At 36.8% G+C, this 22,028-nt stretch overlaps 1 protein-coding gene across 1 annotated transcript in view; it reads right to left on the reverse strand.

The window, feature by feature from the left end:
- The window catches only part of EPAS1 (endothelial PAS domain protein 1), a 1,067,454-nt gene that overhangs the window by 65,143 nt on the left and 980,283 nt on the right, over positions 1–22,028 (reverse strand). The window contains exons 11-12 of the mRNA XM_044059908.1: positions 18,996–19,106; positions 1,742–2,232 (exon numbers count right to left, since the gene is read on the reverse strand). Coding sequence (XP_043915843.1) covers positions 1,742–2,232; positions 18,996–19,106 — 602 coding nt within the window. The remainder of the gene's footprint in view (positions 1–1,741; positions 2,233–18,995; positions 19,107–22,028) is intronic.

Genomic DNA, 22,028 nt, shown 5'->3' on the forward strand with positions numbered 1-22,028 from the left:
ACTCTAAAGCTGTGGCAAAAGCCTACTGGATTCTACTGTGCAATAAAAGATTAAAGTAGAGGAAAATCCTCTACATTTATTTTAAAAAGATGGCAGTAAAATTTAAAGGACAAAAAGGATTCAGAATAACATTCTAGCAAAAACAAGGTGCCTGCTACTTAACTATGGAAATCACTTACCTGCTGGCAACAATGATAATCTTGGGGGAAGTTCACATTTGTCCCCTCGCCACACCAAATTCTCACATTTAAATAATGTAAAAATGCAAGCAAATATTTATGGGCTTTCATACTTCTTTGCACACTTCACTATTGTTCACAATCCTTTTAATTCATGTTTTATTGGCTGAGGTTTATGCCATGCAGAAAATGTACGAAGCAGTGCAGTATGATCATTTATGGCCACTGATCAAATCTTTCGCATTCCTAATAAAACTGCATGCTTCATGAAGAGCAAAAAGTGTAAGGTATGCTACTCTCTCTCTACATATCACACTGCAGTGTGTGGTACAAATTCATCTTAAAATTTATATCAAAATCATCTGTTCAGCAATTATAAAATAAAACAATATAAAATCCTCTAAGCTCTCAGTTCTCATTTGCTACATAGGCTAACATTTGTTTCCTTTTCTGACTAACTGAAATACAGTGTGACACATTAAAGAAATGTTTATACCTTGGTACAGTGCAACAGTCTGAGCTGTGGACTTACAGTTATATATTATAACCTATACTAACACTTATCCCTATAAGAAATTTGAGCTGTAGAATTACCTACATATAAAATATGCTAATTGCATGAAAGTACTACGATCAACATGTCAAAACCTGTTAGTGTCATTTTTCTGTGAAAGTACTGCACACATTAGGATATCAGCTTTTTTGAACACCTCCATACAGTACAGAGATGACTTCTTCATCAGAGAGTCCCATCAGAAGAGTAAATGTGGGTGCTTACAAATGCAAAAGCACATCAGTACTGACAAAACAATGACAGACTTTGCAATCCATGCTTAGCTGTTCATTTCATGAAATAGTCTTCTTTATTCAGCCTGCTTCACCTTCACAAAACCAATGACTCCTCAAATACTTGCATCAATGTTCTTAAATTTGCATCAGTAAATAACCTGGAGTAGGTGACAGGGCATTCCCCAAAGAGAAAGCTTGCAACACTTTCACAACAAGCTTCCCATGCACATCAGACAGTTAGAATTCCCTTCCTCCCCAAGACACATTCAGTGTCAGTCTACATGACTGTAAGGGCTTTCATAAATTAAGATCTTCCAAGACAAACTTTAGCACTCCTATTGCTGATGAAAATTCATCTGTTTATTAGAGACACAGATTAAACATGCACATAAGTGAGGATCTATGGGATATTTTCATGCATTCACCCCCTGTCATAGCCTATGCAGCCCTGCTAGAAAAGGTGGTAAGTATAACTAACTAGGTCATAGCAAATCCATCAGCAGGGTATGACTTATTTGGTTAGGCTCCTATATAGTCTTCATGACAACTTGCCTAGTATCTACTCAAGAACCTATCAAAGCAGAATCATTTCCTATTACTGGACTAAACAGTTATTTTTAAGTGACCGATAACTGACTGATCAAAAGCAATAAAGCATTAGCAGTAATAACACTTAGAGCTGTACTACAGTTAACAAGTGCTTACAAAGGACTTTCACTTTCCTCATATGGAAGTAACCAATATTTTGCAGTTCATAACACTGTGGTATTTACCTTTGCTTAAATAAAGGAATACTTTGGGATTGTAACGCTGGTCCCAGCTGTGTTCCAGAAAACGATCGAGAAAACGGAGCTGTTCTCCATTTAGAAGGCGCATATCTGAAAGGCGGATCTGGTGGCCACTGGACATTGGCTCTTCCCCCTTGTGAAGACAATGGAGTGCTGGCTGGTGCTTGGTAAGGTGGTAATCCTCTTTTATCATTGTTATAAGCCAAAGAAGAATGATTCACTGGCTGTGCATGGTTGGGGTTACCCTTCTCAGGCAATGTCATCTGTGGACAATATGTGCTGGAGATAAGTGGGGACTGAGCTGTTGGGACTATAGGTTGAAACAAGCCACTCATGCTTCCAAACATCTGTTGGGAGTTTTGTGGATATTCTGACACAGGGTGTTCTTCCTGACATATTGGGTTCAACTGAAAGTCTTCTCCATCCATAGGAATGTATGGTGCTAGTGTTTCAAGGTCCAGTTCATTAAAATCAGCCTTTAGAAAATGAGATAAAAACATCAGGAAAAGAAACAAAAGTCAGAATTCATATTAAACAAGAAGATGTACAAGCAAGTCTTACCTAAAATGCCTATGCATTCAAGTGCTTAATTAGATTCTGCATCCATTTTCTGCTATATGTTCTTCTGTGATAACACTTTATGAATAGTTAATGTAATTCTAGATGAAAATATGTTTGTCTTTAACTGAATGACCTGTTCATTCAATCTGTGATGTACATTCAAGGACTTTCCTTAGCATATGATAAATGCACCAATTTAGAGAGGTACTGAAGTATTTACTGAGCACACCAAACCATTTTTTATAAACAAAAATATTAATGTTCTACATATTTTGAAGAGATTCAGATTTTAAGCCAATCAGGTACAATACATATCAAATGATTGCTCACTTTATAGTCCTAAATGCTGAGACTAACTACATGGTAGCTGATTTCAAACCAAAAATATTTTATCTCATCTAAAACATTAACAAAACATTCACTTTATGCATTCTGACATCTTTAAGTATCCACATCACCTGAAAAGAAAACACCATTGAATATTAACAGATCTATTTCTTGAAACCATGTACGCAAACTATTCTGCAAATCTGACAAAGGACTGAAATAAAGAAGGTGAAAAAACTGAGGTGTGATGTAAATCTGCAGCCCAGATTAACAAGAAATACTGCAATGCATGCATCTTCATGCACAGCTAATTGATTGAACATGGTAAGATATGGATTATAGCTTGTGTATAAAAATGCAAGGACTGTTCAAGACACATCACATTACATTAGGGTGGCACATGGGGTCCATATTATAACATCAAAGTTCGTAAACACTGAATGTTATAATATCGAACCCTAAACACCGAAATCTGCAAACATCGAACAGTCAGAATAGTGATTTTTTTTCCCAGGGAAAAAAATTGCTATTCCGAGAAACATGCACACAACACAAACACACACAAAAAACAGCAATCCACACACATACACTTAAAATCCTACACCTAAACTAAACTTTACATACACTACTAGCTAGCCACTTACCTTAACCCAACCCCAACCCTAAGGTCTGTCACTATCGCACACTCACCTTACCTGCGCCCTAACCCTAACTCACCTAACCTGCCCCTAACCCTAACCTACACACAACCGCACACTTACCTGACCCACGCCCTAACCCTAACTCACCTAACCTGCCCCCTAACCCCAACCTACATACAATCGCACACTTACCTGAACCCGGCCCATAAGGTTCCAACATATCGAACGCTGAAAACAGCGAAGCCACAGCAACAGCCCACCAAATTCTTTCCCTGGGAAAGAATTTGGTGTCCTGCACCTTCGCTGTTTTCAGCATTCGACATTACTGGTTCGATATTATAACATTCGAACTTTATAAAATTTGATGTTATAATATAGACCTGGCACATGCATCTGTTCAAGAATTACATTTTGTGGTGTCTTATTTCACATATAAAACTAATAGCAGAAAAAAAAAGTTAATTACTGATGAACAAAATGAATATTAGACTTGGAATTACATGGATAGCTACTGTTTGGAAACTGAAAATTGTAATACAAAGCTACACAGTATTTTTTTTTCTGCCTGCCACACATGTGCCCATATACAGAAACAAACAAGTCCTTTCCATTTTCCAGTTTCCAGTTCAAACGGTAAAACATTCCAAATCAACGTGAACAATGTATAATTTAAAATTTCATTGTGACTGATGCCAGGATACAGATACCTACTTACATTATATATTTTTTTAATCATTCTGATTTCAGACTGTTATATTTGTAAATTAATATTTAATATCTGCTTAATATGTATTATGTGTGTTAATGTGGCATGAAACGTATGATCTTGTGACCTTTTCTCTGTGAATGTAAAAACAAAGGAGATAATGAAGAGTGAAAATTTGCAGAGTTTGTATATGAAGTGTAAAATGTAATTTCTTGCCTTTTCTGGGTTAGGAATCCAAAGGCCGTAGGAATGCAGCTGGAAAACTCTTCATAGAACCCCTGAGCCCAGGAACCATGAAAAGAACAAGATGCAAAGAAAAATAAAAATTATGTAAAGAACAGTTACTATCAAAGTGGGAAATCCTAACTATTTATTTTCTATTACAATCTGGGTATGAGAAAGGACTAATGTAATTACCCCTAATGTCTGAGAAGTTGCACGCAGGGATATGAATGTGGAAAAACTGGTTTGATTACACCTGTTCCTCTGTGAGAAAGTGATATGCCAAAATATATATTTGCAGCTGAAACTAGTCAGTCAGTCTTTCGGCTGACCATGGTAATCCCATTTATACATGCTCCTGTGAAATCTGTACCTGTCTGATTAATGTTTCTACTAACGTAGAACAGTTACAGACAGTGCCTCTGTAAGATAGAATATAGTCAACTAGTTTATTTAAATATTACTAGTTAAGATTCTGCTAAAAGTAGTCCTGCTTGTACAACTGATTATCTTTTTCCTTTCCTTGTGTGTGTGTGTGTGTGTGTATGTGTGTGTGTCTGCATATTAACATACATCACCATTGTTTTTACTTATTTATTGCTCATGTAAAGTTTTATTTATTCACATTTGATCTTGTGGTTGGTATTTTTGTTTGTGCATTATTACTGTTTATTATTATTGAGATGGTATTATTTATCATTGCTGGTTGGCAAGCTGTAGTATTCAACTCAGAAGCAGCCAGACTGTTTAGAAATATATTATCAGTGAGGAATTACACTTTAGAATTTACATCTGGATAGCAATCAAAGACGGCACTGGTAACTGGTGTGTTTGGCCCTTATCCCGATCAAAGGTGGTACAGGATTGCCATGCAAGAACAAAAGCTACAGGGAACTGAAGAATTCTGCAGGCATTCCTGGAAACCGCGCGTGTGTGCGCGCATGTGTGTGTGTGTGTGTGTGTGTGTGTGTGTGTGTGTGTGTGTGTGTGTGTGTGTGTGCATGCGCGCGCGCACGCGCACACTTGCACATACACGTGCGTGTGTGAATAACTTGTTTGAAAGACAGTTACCATGGATAAGGAGCACTGAAGACCCAGTGGTTCATAGACAGAGTGGTGACAAATGTGTCTGGGGTGGTAGGCCAAAGATTAATGTCTGTACATAGTCAGTGTGTAGCCCAAGTCTGGGAGCAGATGTTGGAAACTAATACCCCAGGACAGCAGTGCATATTGCCTTTATACTTTTGGGCCAAGTTGCATTTGGTAAGTTGGTTATTAAATTAGATTTGTATGTACTTTACTTCACCCACCTGGGTACCAGCAATGTGACCTATTTTAGGCAGAGGAGTGGATCCAAGAACTGTAGCCCCCATCTCTCATGTACCTAAGTGGTACACCTGGTGGCAGTGGTGGGAATTAAACTCTTGCAGTGCCAGCTTCATTTTCATATTAATTGAGAGTGGCTGGATTCAAACCTCTTCCAATACCAGACAGATTCTTCACACTTGGCTGTAATGATGGGATTCAAGCTCCCTCCAGTGCCAGCTTGGATCTTCACATTTGGTTGTTGGTGGTGATCCAAATCCATCCAGTAACAACCTGATCTTTACATTTAATGGCAGTGGTGGGATTCAAAACCCCATCATTGCCTGACAGGATCTAGCATAATCATTTCAGTGAACCTGATACTTTAGATTTGGTTGGCATTGATAGGATTTGTATCTCCTTCAATGCCAGCCTCAGTCTTCACATTTAGTTTTCAGTGGTGGGATTTAAACTTTGTCTTTAGAATAACATACAAGAAATAATTTTTGATGTGTTTATCTTATATTATCTTATATTGCCTGTTGCTAATACATAAAATTAAGAATGCAGTGAACTCATGATTATATCATACACAGATTTTCAGTGGTCCACTTAATGTTCAGCTAAATCAAACTCTGTTCCTGTTTCTTGATGTTATCAACTGCTGGCTTTGCAAAGTCATCCCAAAATTGATGCTTGCAATGCACCCTTGTATTCACTGTAGATGTGTACTGGTTGTCAAGAACCTAACAAAATGGATGAATTAACTAGTATTTTGGAGGTAAACAAATGTGGCTACCCTAAACAGAAGACATAAGTCTGTCAGGAAATATGGTCAAAGTCGTCACTGATGAACCTGAATCAATAACTCGGCCGCCTGAGAACATGGATAGAGTTAATCCAAAGAAGCAGCCAAAGCAGCAGGAGAGCTAGCCATGCCAGAAGAGTAGCAAACAAAAGAACCGTAAGAGGTGTGATTTAATAAACGAGGAGAGTGGGAGATCAGAAAAGGAATGGGGAGGAAGGACTACACAGCACTGCAACACAATAACTGTATTTCCTCCCAGTGCGGACTTTGGAAAGGAGTCTCAAAAGCACAGATGTCAGCAGGAGATTTTCTGGATGGTTTTAATGAATTTATCAAGTATGGAATTAAGATGAAGCTTCAGAGATTTACACAACCTCATTCAAGGGGGATGTGAGATATGAGTGTATGGCTACGTATTTCAGTTTATGGTTTAAAAGTCTCACCACTGGAGAAACAAACTCGTTTTCACTTTTCCAGGAATTTTATTATTCTTGCAGATTATGCGACACAGAAAGGAGGAAGTGATGAGTAAGTGTAAGAAACACTAAATATGTGTAATACTTATTAAATGAAGACAGTGAGTAAAATTAAACATGCATTTTGAGCATTAACTACGAATACCATGATTTCTTCTTTCTTGCATTCTGTAATGGGTTCCAATTAATGGTAAGTGAAGACCTTTAATATAATACCCCGTTACTCTGCCTTGTTTCTTTGTTAACCAAATGGAATGTAAGCTGCAATGATCATTGTAGCCACAATATGGACCAGTGTAAATTGCCTGAAAGAGAAGCACAAATGAAGGTGTTCAACTTCCCCTTCACCTAATGTTCAGGAACAATTTGGCTTTTACTGTAACACGTTAGTCCTAGGATACATGATACGTTACATATGCTGGGAATTAGCCTACAAACTGGTCATACATCCACATGACATGTAGCTACTTATTTACTTGTACCTTTGTAAAGTTGTGATCGAGCAGTATCATACAGCAGACAGAAGATTTTCTAACTCTTGTATAACATTACTATCAGACGTCACCTGAAACCTCCAACAGTTGTATCTTTAGTATAGATTTGCATGGATATAAAGACATCAGTAAGAATTCATTTTATTTTGACAAATGGCCACAGTTAAAAGATGCCATTGCAGTAAGAATTCCTGTCAAAGCAGGATACAGCATTAGGCTGTAAAGTGTACATTGTACTTTCAACCCCTGCACAACACTAATACAACAGTGTGTTTGTGAACAGAAAAAATCTATTACAGGAAATTCACTCTCACAGAAGGGATTATACAGACTGTTGATAAAACTTCAGACTGTGTTCTTCAGAAGTTATAGCTAGTGAGTGGGATAAAATGAAAGTGGAGGTTAAAATAGAGTATAATTAAAAAAAATAAATATAGTTAAGAAAAAACAAGAATTATTTAGAGGGGTTGACAAAGGTTAAAGTATTGTAGAATAAGGAGAATCTCGAAGAATAAGAGGTGCAACTGCACAGTGCTAAAAAGAACATAAGGGAGTATCTGGATAATTTGCATGAACTTAGAAAGACTGCTGTTAAGCAACTTTTTTTTTTTTTTTTTTTTTTTGATAATAGCTGCATTGCACAAAAACTCTTAGCATAACCGCTCAGGCAACAGAAAGTAGAAAGAGTTGTTGCCAAACTTAGCAAGCCTATAACAATAAAAATAACCGCAGATTCTGTAGAGGTATTATAGACGTGTTGGAAAGTTTTATGAAAATCTGCAAAAAGCAGAAGAATGTGGAAATCAAGAAAAAGTACAAATGAAAATATTTATGGAAGACTTAAGCAAGCCAAGGTTAGAGGAAGATGAAGCTCAACAATTAACAGTTAAGATAGGAGGAGATGAGATAAAAACAGTGACGTCTAACAAATCTGCAGGGAAGTCTCCAGGAATACAGAGTATTTCTGTAGATGTTTGGAAGCTATGAGGGAAGAAAGTGATAACAATTTGGAAGATTTTATTTAACATTATTTTAAAAAGAGAGACAGCACCAATTAGAAGAAAGCTGTTGATAGCTGTAAAATCTAAAGACTGTAAAGACCCAACAGACCCCGTTTCATTACAGACTCGTCTCACTTTCATAAAATGATTATAAAAAGTTTATGTGTATAATAGCTAAAATAATGGGAATGGTGCTGCCAAAATTGACATATATGGATCAATGTGGTTTTGATGGGGGAAGGCAAACATTTGACACCATTAATAGAACAAAGATGATCCAGAAGAAAGCAGAATGTCAGAAAATAACTGCTGTTGTTGGTGGGTCTTGATGAAGAGAAAGCATTCAATATAGAAAGCTGGGATTTTATAAGTAGGGCAGCGGAAGCATTTGTATTTCCTGATAAAATAACTAGGTTAATTACGAAGATATATGAAGAACCTAGGGCAAAAATTAAAGTAGGAAAGTTCATCTGAGATAATTTGCATCTGAGCAGAGGAACCAGGGAGGGGTGTCCTTTTTCACCATTGTTATTTGTGTTAAATTAGAGTCATTGGCAAATAAAATAAGGGACTCAGAAATTCAATGATATAATTAGTATGGTAATCAAGAAAAGTTGGCTTTATTTGCAGATGGTATTATTTTGTCCATGATAAAACTACAAAAAAGACATTTCAATGTTATGGAACACTTCATGTTTTTCAAAATATGAAATCAGTGAAGACAAAACAAAGGCTAGAGCTGTAAACAATGTACCCACACATGAAATGGTCCAGCAATACCCATACTTATGTGGACACAATAAAATGAAGTATTTAGGAGTACAGGTTAAAAATGATTCTGTTATGCCATCACATTTTATGTGGGAAGAGACTAAAGAAAAGAAAATAGAAAAACTAAGAAACAGGAAGCTTTTGTTTATAGATATGGATAGCAAGACACAAGCAGTGAAAATGTTTTTAGCTCCTTTAGTTTTATATGCAAGTCAGACATATTTTTATCAACCAGAGGAGAAGTTGGGGACAGTAATTAATAAAGAGTTGGAGGATTTTATCTGTGAGGGGAAGAGGACAAGGGTCAAGTGGGATAAGCTGATCCTTATAACAGAACAAGGTGGGTTACGATTACCCGATTTGAAGGGATATTTTACATCTACACAGTTAAGGCTCATAGACATAACACAAGCAGAAAACTATAATTTAAAGTGGAAAGGGATGATGATGATGAAGCAGGGGAAAATTCAAGAAATAAGGAGAGAGTGGGATCTTGGATGCATATCCTTAAGGAGAATAACAAACTATACAGGATATTATATTCATAAAGTAGCAGAAAGTATTCTAAGAACTAAGCTAATACAAGAATGGAGAAACAAGATTCTGCCAATAGGTATGACTGTAGTTAGAGGTACAGAGAAAAGGCAAGAAGGGGCTGGAATTTATTGGAGAAGACTAGCAAAGGAACCAAGGTATTGGGAGCAAATAACTAGACAGGAAAAAGTGGTAGAATCGTAAGAGGCCAAGAAGGCATATGGACTGCAGGCTAGAGACTGGCTTCGCTATCGGGGACTAATATCAGAGTATGTGCAAAGAGAAAGGGATCGATAAATCCTAAGTGAAAGATCAGCTCTGGTAGAGATTTTAGTTGAATCTAGAACAGAAGCTGCTATTAAAATGGGATAATTAGTAAGGCATATAAAATATTACATGATAACTATACGAATCAATCGGAGGAGGTTGGAAAGGATTGTGAAGAGAGACTGGAAAAGCAACTCACAAAGAAACAATGTGAAAACATATGTATGGGTCCCAAATATGAAACAAGGTCTAAAAGATTTAACGTTTTTGCTTGGAAGTATTTGCATATATATTTTTATTCAGCAAGCAGACTCCAAAGAAATTTTCCTTAAGTAAATAGCAAATGTGGGAGGTGTGATGGGGAAGAAAGAGGTAACTGAGAACAAACGTTTTGGGAGTGTAATGAATTGGTAGGCTTTGAAACTTCCTTAAAGAGTACTCTGTCAAAAATATTGGGTGAGCAAATGGGTGTAACTAAGAAAATATTTTTTTGCATTGGGATACAGGATCTGAATTGGTAAGGCCTTACTAAGTTTAATTCTGGTGGCTACCAAAAAAGCAATTACTAGAAAATGCAAATCAAAGTCTAAACCAAATGTTTTTGAAGTAGTGAATATTTTAACAGAGATAAAAAAAGAGAACTAGAAGTCAGATCTTTAGAAAAGGGTAACATCAAATTGCATAGAAAAAATGTAAATTGTGGGGACAATACATGCACAACAATGTTTTGAAGGAGGAGTGAGGTTTAAGGGAATGCAGTAATTGAGCAATTTATGTAATGTTGGATTTATGACAATTGTATAAAAGAATGTATGTGATGTATAATATTTGTAACTGTGAACGTTAACATAGTTGTTTCTAGTAAATACACGTATGTTTACCCATGTCTTAAACGATAATTCAATATAAGTGTTAAAAAACAACAAAAAAACTCCAGATTCTGTGGAAACTAATTACAAACCTTGTCATGGTTAATGCCTTGGAATTACTTTTAGTCCATGTAACAACATTACTCAGGGAAGAAAAAAAAAGTTGTTAAGCACATAGTTTCTTCTCAGTGTATTAGCCTTTCCCTTGGCTAACAAAATAAAAACACTCTCCAGTACTTCTTACAGGTTCAAATATTAGCTCATTTATTTATTTTACTACCATTGGCTTGGTAAATGCATCTTGCAAACCAATGCCAATTACTAAATTCAGCTGAAAAAAGCATCTTCAAAAAAGGCTAATGCATTCATGAAGGAAGTAGAATAATTAACCAAGGAAAAGGGACTGTTGTTAATATTTGCAGGAAAATATACTGTGCAGGGTTTGGGAGTAGAATGAGTTGGCAGACTAGAATTTCCCTACAGAATATTCAGTCAAAAATAGTGGGTGAGCAAATGAGTGTAACTAGGAAATTATTATTTACTTATGTTTTTATCTGGGATGCAGGCTCTGAATTGCCTAAACAAAATATGGTCTTGCTAAGTTTAATTCTGGTGGCTGCAAAAAAAGCAGTGGCTAGAAAATGGAAATTAAAATCTAAACCAACTACACTTGAAGTAGTGACTATTGTAACAGAGGTAAAAGAACAGGAAGCTGGATCTTTAGAAAGGGGTAGTAGTAAATTACATAGAAAAAAATGGAAATTATGGAAACATTAAAACGCAGAAAATGTTTTGGAGCAGGAATGAGGTTTAAGAGAAGGCAGGAATTGAATGAAGTATGTAAAGTTGCTTAACTTATATTATATATAACAACAGATGGGTGGCCACGGTAGTGCAGTGGTTAGCATTGCTGCCTCACAGCAAGAGGATCTCCGGTTCGATTCTTGGCTGGGGTGCCTTCTGTGCAGAGTCTGCATGTCCTCCATGTGGTCGCGTGGGTTTCCTCCGGGTGCTCCAGTTTCTTCCCACATCCCAAAGACATGCAGTAGGTGGATTGGACACTCTAAATTGGCCCTAGGTGTGAGTGTGCGCATGTGTATGCCTTCTGTGGAAGGCTGGATGCCGGGCTGGCAACTCGACACCGTAAAACTCCAATACCAATCATGAGCGGACAGGTGATCTGCTGTGGCTACCCCTAAATGGGAAAAGCCGAAAGAAGACTATATATAACAATACATGTGAATTGTAATGTTTATAAATGTTAATTTGTTAATACAGTTTAATTACTTTTGTATAAATGCATCTTTATTTATGTCACAATGAATACTTCAATAAGGGTGTTTATATATATATATATATATATATATATATATATATATATATATATATATATATATATATATATATATATATATATATAGTTCCATTTTGAATCATCGAAAGCTTGAAACATCGAAATTCTGATCATCGAGACCAGAACATCGAGTTTCAAACCATCAAAGATTCAAAGAGAAAGTGAAAAAAAGAAAAAAAAAACTCTAAAAGCTGCGCCCCCCCCCCCCCAACTTTAATATACCAACTCCGAGATTGCACTACAGTGGGGTAAAGGGAAATATTTGTTTTAGCGCTATATGCAGAAGCGCTAAATGGGAGATTTCCTGTACCCTGTCTGCAGTGCCATCACAGAGATGGCACATTCACAGACACAGTATGCAGGGCATCTTGCTGCCATGCAGAAACACTAGCTTTTTCCCTTTTTTATTTACCTTTTTCTTCCCCTTGACAATATCAATGTTCTAAACACTCGATGATATGGTTTCGACCATATGAATTTCAATGGTTTAGAATTTTGATGGTTTCAAGTGGAACCATATATATATATATATGTACACTTACTGTGCAAGGTGACATTTAGGATTACTATTCATTTTCAGTGGTTAGTGACTATTGTGCATCAGTTTCTAAACAGATTAGGTCATAGTACCTCCACTGCCCTTCTTTCCTTTCTAGAAACAATCAACAAAGCCCGTGATTCTGGTCACTTCATATCCACTCTTCTCCTTGACCTCTCTAAGGCATTTGACACCATTTCCCACAACCTGCTTCTAACCAAACTCTCTAAACTTAACTTAACCCCTTCCTTTACCCAATGGTTCTTAAGCTATCTCACAAAAAGGCAACAGGCAGTAAAATGGAAAAAAGCTACCTCACCCTTCCTTAATGCATCCGCAGGCATCCCCCAAGGTTCCATTCTAGGCCCCCTACTATTTAACATGTTTATAAATGAGCCATCCCAAACTCCAGCCTCGTTCAATATGCAGACGATTCCACTATAATTTGTTCCTCCCCTTCCATCACAACTCTTTGAGCAGTGAATGCTAGACAACCATCTGGCTCTTAATGCAACCAAAACAAAACTTATGCTAGTCAATGCCTCCAAAACCTCTTCGATAGTTAAACAATCCTTCATAATCACCAGCAAAAATAATACTCCCCTAGAAATGGTCTCTGACACAAAATTACTAGGAATAACCATTAATGATCAATTAAAATTTGACAAGCATCTACGTGTAAATATCAAAAGAACTCATAAAAAACTTGGTATGCTTTACCGTCACAGTCACTTCATCTCTCCCTCCACCAGGATTACACAAGCCAATACATACCTTATGCCTTCCCTTTTATATGGTGCATCTATCCTCACCAACCTACAATCTTCCCTCAAAACAAAACTCTCATCTTGTTATAACAAAATATCCAAGTTTGCTGCAGGTCACAGAGCCTCTTCCCACCACTGCAATTCCCTCCACCAATTAGGTTGGCTAGAGTTACCTAACTTACTAACTTACACACAACTCATCCAAGCACATAAACTCATTCATAACCCATCTCTCTGCCCCTCAGTAGCAAACACCTTTGAAATGCACAAACCAGACCGACTCCTGAGTTCCAATTCCGAAAACCTTATTAAATTGCACAAACCCACACGTCCAGCAGGGAATCACCTGATATCCTTCTCTCTAGCTTGCCTTTGGAACTCTCTCCCTTCTTCTGTCCACACTACTAGCAGTCTCTCCTTGTTTAAAACCTCACTGCACTCGCACCTTACTTCACAATGGAAATGCTCAGGCTCCCATCCTACCTAAACTACACGTTCTTGTCAGTTTCATACTCATCTACCTGTCACTGCCTCCTATAGTTCTCCATCACTAGTGATGTATATGACCAACAATTAAATGTACCTGATGGAATTTAAAAAAAAAAAACTTTTTAAAATACTTTTTTTCTTTTTCTACATTACTTAATCGGATGCAATTTTTCTAATTCAAAATTTCTTTGATTTGTTCTTTACTAACATTGTAATGTTTATTATTTGTTCTTTACGAATACTGTAATGTTTAACAGAAATGTATACCACAGATTTGTACTTTCTGTATTATGTATTTGTATTTTTTTGGAGCTTTTCTCCACAGGACTCCATTGAAAATGGGCTCCTTGTGGCCCAATGGACTATCCTGGAAAACAAACGTCAAATAAATAAATAAAATAGCACTTATTTTATATTTTATATATTTTAAAGCACTGCATTTTAAATGTTAACATTTGCACATTTTCATATTAATACTTGCTAGGTATCAAGTAAATACACAAATCGTACCTAAAGTGCCAGATATCTTACTTACGTATAACCTATTCATGTCATCAACACTTTTCTGCTGTCTGTAAAATCTCTGACAGTTTATGAATACCCTGTTCTCATCATTAATTAACCACACAGAATTAAGCTGAAAGAAAAGCAACCTGAAAAAGAGCAAGAAATACAGTACATAACAGTTCACTTAACAAGTATGAGGTGTATATTAAAAGATGCTAAAGTGCCACAAAACACAAGAGATCTTTGAACTAAATATAAACATTTAACAGTCCCCACACACATGTAACAAGCCCTAGAGCAAAACTGAAAATACCTTTTTACCATAAATGGATTAAATAACAAACCAGACATCTTCTTTCTATGGGACTTCAAATATCCAGGCATTGCTAGCACACTTACACCTTTAAAAACTGGATATGCTCATTATTTTCTAGACTGCTAATACCAATGCACTGGAGCATAGCTCTCAACTGTACAGACTTTTGTAGAATGTCTAGATTTTTGCCTCATATTTTTGATCTGTTCCTCATAAAATTTGTGATTTTTTTTACAAATGACTGGGATGATTTTATGATTGAAGTCACTAAATAATAACATACATTTGTGTTTCAGACTTCATATTATTCAGGAAAAATGCATGCTAAGACAAATGTTGCTATTCTAGCAACTTATTTAAGTTTATAAGAGCAATATTAAAAAATCTGTCCCTATTTTTGGGACTTTGTCCCCCTATTCTGTCAGGCTTTGTCCAGATTTTTTCAGCAAAGAGTTTGAGAGGTATGCACTGGAGCAAATTTTAAAATTACGCACTAGAGGCTGCACTGTCCTTGACCTGGTCCATCCTAGCCCAATTACCTCCTGTACCCCACCATGCATCTCTGCAGCCCTGGTTACATATGACCACAAAGTCATCTTCTCTAGCTGGATTAATGGTACCACCCCATCACCAAATGAAACCATGTTAGGGTCCTCTCCAGGGCAATCCTACTTCATCTCGTATAACACCTATGAAAGAACCCTGGCAATCTCTCACAAATGAAGCATATGAGAAGGCTGCCACATTCACCTCCGATGTTTCCCATACCTAAACACCCACAGAGAAAAGACTTACCCAACAATCCAAAATATAATGGTAAATTCAGAAATAAACCTAATATGGATGAATGGATAACAAAAGAAGAAACAATAAAAAGTTATAAGACATCTCCATCCCTAGACCTTGAGATTATACTAAAACATGCCTGCAAGGAGCTTAAAAGCACTGCTAGAAAATGTAAAGCAGAGTATGAACTTAAGGTCACTAGAGATATCAACAAAGGATGCTACATATAAAACAAACCAAACTGGAGACAGAGTAAAGTTGAGTGCTTTCATCCTGTTTATTACAGAACGTCCTCAGAAAGGATGCTACATAGTTTTTTTTCTGTTATGTCAGATAATTAAGGAATAATGTTCAACAACAAAGCACTGAGGTAATCCTTAGTAATATCAAACATTCTACTTCCAAGGATACAGCCAATATATTAGCAAATAAATTTACAAATAACTTTACCACACCTATCCACATTGTTGTGTCCAACATCCTTAAAAATGTAATCTCCCCTATAATTACCTTGGAACAAGTCTTACATATTCATATCAACCTCACTTTAAGACACATCCGCTTACCCAAAATTCCATTCTCAAAAATGTTAGTGCAATATTTCAAATCACATAACCTAATCAAGCCATAAACTCCCACTTACTGACACTTTTGTTATACTAACGCACTGGTAATGTACTTCAAATGTTACATCTGTACCGTATGCATATATGAATATCTCTGTTACTGTATATAATTCCTGTTTATTCTCAATAACTGTTTAATTATGTATACTTTATCTCTTGGAATATACCACTGTAATTGTTAAACTTGCATGCTTTCCTGGGCTGAGAATGCAATTGGTCATTTGTGATCAGTGCTTTATCCCAGTTAATTTAAATAAATAAATTAAATCTGAGCCTCTACATCAACTGCTCAACCTCATCCTATCCACAGGGTTTGTCCAAGATGCTTGGAGAACAGCTACCATGACTCCTCTATAGAAAGGTGACTACTGGACTGACCCAGGTAATTATAGGCCCATCAGACTTTTCAGCTCATGTGCAAGGCCAAGGAACATGTATGCAGACACAGGCAACTTAAGTGATATAGACCCCACTTGATTTGGTTTTGTGAAGGGCTGGTCTCATCTCCAGAATCTAGTAAAGTTATCTGAAAAGGTTATAAAGGCTAAAAACAATGTTCCCTCTCTGCATGCTGCTTATCTTCACCTGGCCTGGGCTTTTGATACTATCCTCCATGCTGACATTTGTTTTTTTAAATTAGACAAGTCCCTGTATTGTCCACTGGCTATCCAACAGATTTAAAGTTGTTGTTGGCCTCTCTGAGTGTAAAACTGTCACTAGTGGGGTACCTCAGTGATATGTGCTGAAGTTGGACACTATTATCTCCTCATCCTTTGATTCTAAACTGCTGCGGAAAGTGCTGGAATATACCAATACTTGGAGTACTGAAAATGGACTCAAATACAAAAAAGTGCAGCACAGTAGCATTTGCCAAAGAAGCTGCTCTCACCTCATATGTTAGAACTGGCACCCCTCTTCACACAGATACTGTCACAGGAGACTTAGGTACTTAAGTGGACATCTCTCTCTCTTATTTAGTCACCATGTTTCTACCACAGTCAGGGAATTTTCTATCTGGCTCAGTTAACTTTTAAGGGAATATCTTCAAGATCCAAACAAGTATTCTTCTATTCTATTATGAGACCCATCATCGAATTCAGTACCACCTTTGGTTTGTATATATCTAAGCACATTGTTCAACAGGAAAGGCTTCAACAATTTTTAGTGCGTGTGCGTGTGTGTGTGTGTGTGTGTGTGTGTTTATGTATGTGTATGTGCATTTACTAAATGAATCTATGTATCAACATTTTTTAAGTTTTTATATATATATATATATATATATATATATATATATATATATATGTGATGTGTGTGTGTGTGTGTGTGTGTGTGTGCGCGTGTGCGTATATATATATATATATATATATATATATATATATATATACATACAGAGACACACATAAATATATAGATATATGTTTTATATGCATACATATATAGATATATGTTTTATACCATTTCTATATGTTTAGCTATGTTTAGGTATATGATCTATATGGTAGCTATATGTTTGCTTGACTGCATGTTTTGTCAACATGTGCAGTAAGTGCATATATTAGTCAACAACCTATTCTTTGTTGAGAATCCTAGAGCTCACAGCTATACTTGAATGAAATTTGTGATATGGTTAACAACATGAGCTATAGTGCTTCTGAGAAATATCTGTGGGAGTGTGGTGGTGAAGCCTTCCAAATATCAAAAAGTACATGACTTTACAGCTAACCATCTTGAATTTTAATGTTTACTTTTGGTAGAAAGTACAGACAGAACAACTAGAGTCAAAGTGCCACTTTAAGCACTATATTTGGTATGACAAATGTCTATACAGGGTGTGTGTGGGGCAGAGATTCCCAATTAACAAAATGCTTTATGTCTTTGGCTTTGCTAAGATACAATGTCACACTGTATGTTGGAAGAAATGGACAAATCAGTTACTGTCAGAATACAGCACTACACTGGATAGTAATTTAACAAAATCTACATTATTTACCTGCATTTGTCTCTGGTTCATTTCACTGTCATAATTATATCTATTTGATTTGCTCGAACTGGAAATGCTGTTTCTATTTCTTTTCCTTACTCTCTCTGTATATCATTTCTGCGGTGGTACAGCGGTAGTGTTGTTACCTCACAGCAAGAGGTTCTCCCGTTTGATTCTCTGCTTGGCTTGGGAGTGCCTTCTCTGTGGAGTCTGCATGTCCTCCCTGCGGTTGCTTAGTGTTCGAAAGACATGCGTGTGTAAATGGGTGTGCCTTTGTTGAAGGTTGAGCGTTGAGCTGGCACCTTGATGTTTCATAAAAATCTACTGCCAATCATTAGCGGACCGGAGTTCTGCTGTGGCAACCCCTTACTGGGAAAAAGCCGAAAGACAAACAACAACAACTCTCTCTGTATATCCATGATGAGTGAGTCGACAATTGTTGGTTTCTTTGGGCTGTGTTTTTAATAGTTATATGTCTACTGGTATGGTGTCACTAACTGTTAAATTTGACTAAAATGCATGCAGTTTGATATACACTAGACATGTGGGCACAGAAGCACACACAAACACACACTGGTTGAGAAGTAGTAGGTGAGGCCTTCAACTTCAAGCTGGAATCATTTGCCACTCACAACATGAAATCAATGATTATGAAGAAGTTAGAAAGGAAAATCAAGGTAAAGTTGGAGTAAGAACAGAAATGTTGACTGCAACACAAACACACACACACACACACACACACACACACACACACACACACACACACACACACACACGCACACACGCACGCACACACGCACACAAATAAAAAGACAACTATTATATTATTTACATATGGCTTTTCTGTAGCCCTGCAGTCATCGTTACTATCCTACTAATGATAAGGAACTGACCTGAGTGTTACACTGATTTTTAGATTCAGTGTCCATTGCAAAAAGCTTTTCTACCAGCTCTGTCTTAAGGTCACTCTCCAAAGGACCATAATAGTCACCTGGGCTACTTGGCTGCAAAGAAGAAAAAACACAGAAACATGTTATAAAACAAAATGGATCCAGCACTGCTGAATACTATTACTTATGATCTCAATACATAATATCATTGAATCAAAGAGAACATATAATATTAGTGTAGAATTAACTGCACAGATTCTAATATAGATATATATATATATATATATATATATATATATATATATATATATTGCAGATTATCAACAGCTGTTACTTTTATAGCTCTCCCTTCCACATCTCAACACACACTTTGTCACCTGACAAAAATATGATGCATCATTAGTTAATATCAACTCAGTATACCCTTGGCAGCAAACAATGTCACATAAAAAGTCTAAATCTGTTTAAAAGTAAGAGTCAAAACATACTTCATTAAAACATAACATTTGCTGTAATGATTTCTTTAATTAAAGTAATGCTGACAAATCACTGATTAAGTTATTAAATCTATTTCATTTCCTGTTTCTAACAGGCTAAAAGTAATGAAAGGAAAATACTGATCAGCTTAAAATGACAATGCACACACACACACACACACACACACACACACACACACACACACACACACACACACACGCACACACACGCACACACACGCACACACACGCACACACGCACACACACGCACACGCTCACACACACACACACACACACACACACACACACACACACACCTGATTCACAACATATATGGTATTCATTATCAAATTACCTTGTCTTCTACTTCTCTACTTACCTTAAACCAAAGGACACATTTCCTAATTTTCTTTATGTATTGAGAGTAAATGCAGGGTCTTTGGGGGAAGTGTGTCCTGAAGTTATAAAAAATGCTTTGCTTGGCTTAAAGAATAGGTTGGCAAAACAAAAAGGACAAGCTGGAGTTTAATGAGATGTGTGGTTTGGATCTTTGAATCAAAATAACAGCTGAGCTCAGGTTTCTAGATAGTATTAAATTAAACAGGAACTGAACATTTCTGACACTATACTAACTGACTGCGCTGCACAAAATGTCTTACTTTGACCATATGTGTCTTAGCGTCACCTTGGCTCTTAGCTGTATGTTCAGATTGAGCATAGCTCAGCCACGTCGAGAGCCAGAATCCTCCTTGTGCCCACTGTTGCCTATACACCTCTGACTGGGGCCTAGCAAATGGGCTTAGGTTATTAAGGCTATCAGGGTAATTATTCTACACAAACATGAGCCATTGTAAAATTAGCAACACAAGGGCACTGATTACATCTGTGGATTTTTTTTTTTTTTTTTTTTTTGTGGTCGTTCATAACAAGGGTAGTGTCAAGCATGAACCATGCAAACAATGAGTACAAATTTATTTTATGTAGGTACATTTTCTCCAGAGAGAGACAAACATTCCAACGTCAAACAAATGATTGACATTATAGGGATAGAAATGTGCCAGCAAAGAATATAGCTGCTCAACAGAGATATATGGTTGTTGTTATACTAGCTAACCAACTACAGGTTTGCAGCATACATGCTTTGCATCTTCAAGTCTCTGTTCAGAACAGTAAATTAAAGTAAAAAGGACAGTTAAGCTTGGGGAGATAGCAGCTGTAGAGTCTGATATAAAATCAAGAAATTTCTGGATGTTCCCATTAGAGGACTATAGCAGTGGCAGGAACATGGAAGCTCGTATTCTTGGGCATGGTGGTGAAGGAAAACTGTCCATAAATCACCTGAGATGTTTCTCTGCTGGTCTTTTGTGACTTTAGCAGATACCTTGCTAATTTAGTTAAATGTTATGGTTGCACTAAAATCACATCCCTCTGCATCTGCTACACCTAGCTACTATGAAGAATACTTCCCGCATTTATAATGAAGTTGATGATCACGCTTTTGGAAGGGACAGTACTAGGTTACCATAAGTATCTGTGTAGAACACCATGGCTTGAAGTAACTTTGTATCAATCAGCCTTCATTACTACATGGAACAAAGAAGGCGAGAGTGGACTATAGCTAAATTCCCTCATGGCCTAGTCAGCAGGAAGATGTGAAGAAATGAAAAAAAATGCTCATGTAGCCATCTACATGTTTTATATTACCCTTTTCTGTTAAACTCTAATTTTCTTCAATATGTGTCCATACATGTATATGTATTTCTTTGAATTATTACACTAACAGTTCCAGTGTACTGCGTTAATCTGTTCTTCGGCACATTTTGGTCTACAGAAACAGATGCATTAAGAAATCTGTCACATGACTTTTCTTTATGGAGCACCTCCCCAAAAAAATGTTGACATAAAATAATACAGGATCCAAAGCACACAGCGTGTGAACGTGCAGCCAGAATAAAAAACAGTAAACCGAACAAGGCTCACATTCTGCCGAACATATATATATTTATGCATATGTGTGTGTGTGTCTGTTTTTGTGTATTACACATACACACAAAATATACATATACAGGATCCTAAACAATCTGACTGGCTAACAGTGTCTAAAGCATGCTCAGCACATGTAAAAAGCACAGCATCTATTAAGTGCAAAGAAACACAGTGAGTTGTGCATGGAAGAGATGTTACCTATGACTCAGGCTTGTAAGGTAGCCATCCATTGAACTAGTGCCTCATAACACCTTGTTTGCATTAATACATGTCCAATGTATGCCCCAGCATGCTGTACTACATGCATACTACATTAAAATATGCTTGCCTGCAGAACGGAATGATTATTCTACCTACTTTGCACAGGTTTTGTAGCTAGAATCCTGCAGCTGCCCCACCTGCTCTCCCTCGCTTTACTTTCTTTCACTTGTTCACTGCCCCCTTGAATGCTTCTGCTAAGTCACCCTCTCCTCATTATGTAAAATGTCTTCATGTCCAACTTAAAGTTATCCCTTTCACTGCTACAGGCATTCCTCCTTCCATTCACTCTGTCACACTGCCCTCTGAAGACCT

Source organism: Protopterus annectens, chromosome 1.part0 (genome assembly GCF_019279795.1).
Source record: "Protopterus annectens isolate FY-2018-M chromosome 1.part0, PAN1.0, whole genome shotgun sequence".
In the NCBI taxonomy this organism is placed as follows: domain Eukaryota; kingdom Metazoa; phylum Chordata; order Ceratodontiformes; family Protopteridae; genus Protopterus; species Protopterus annectens.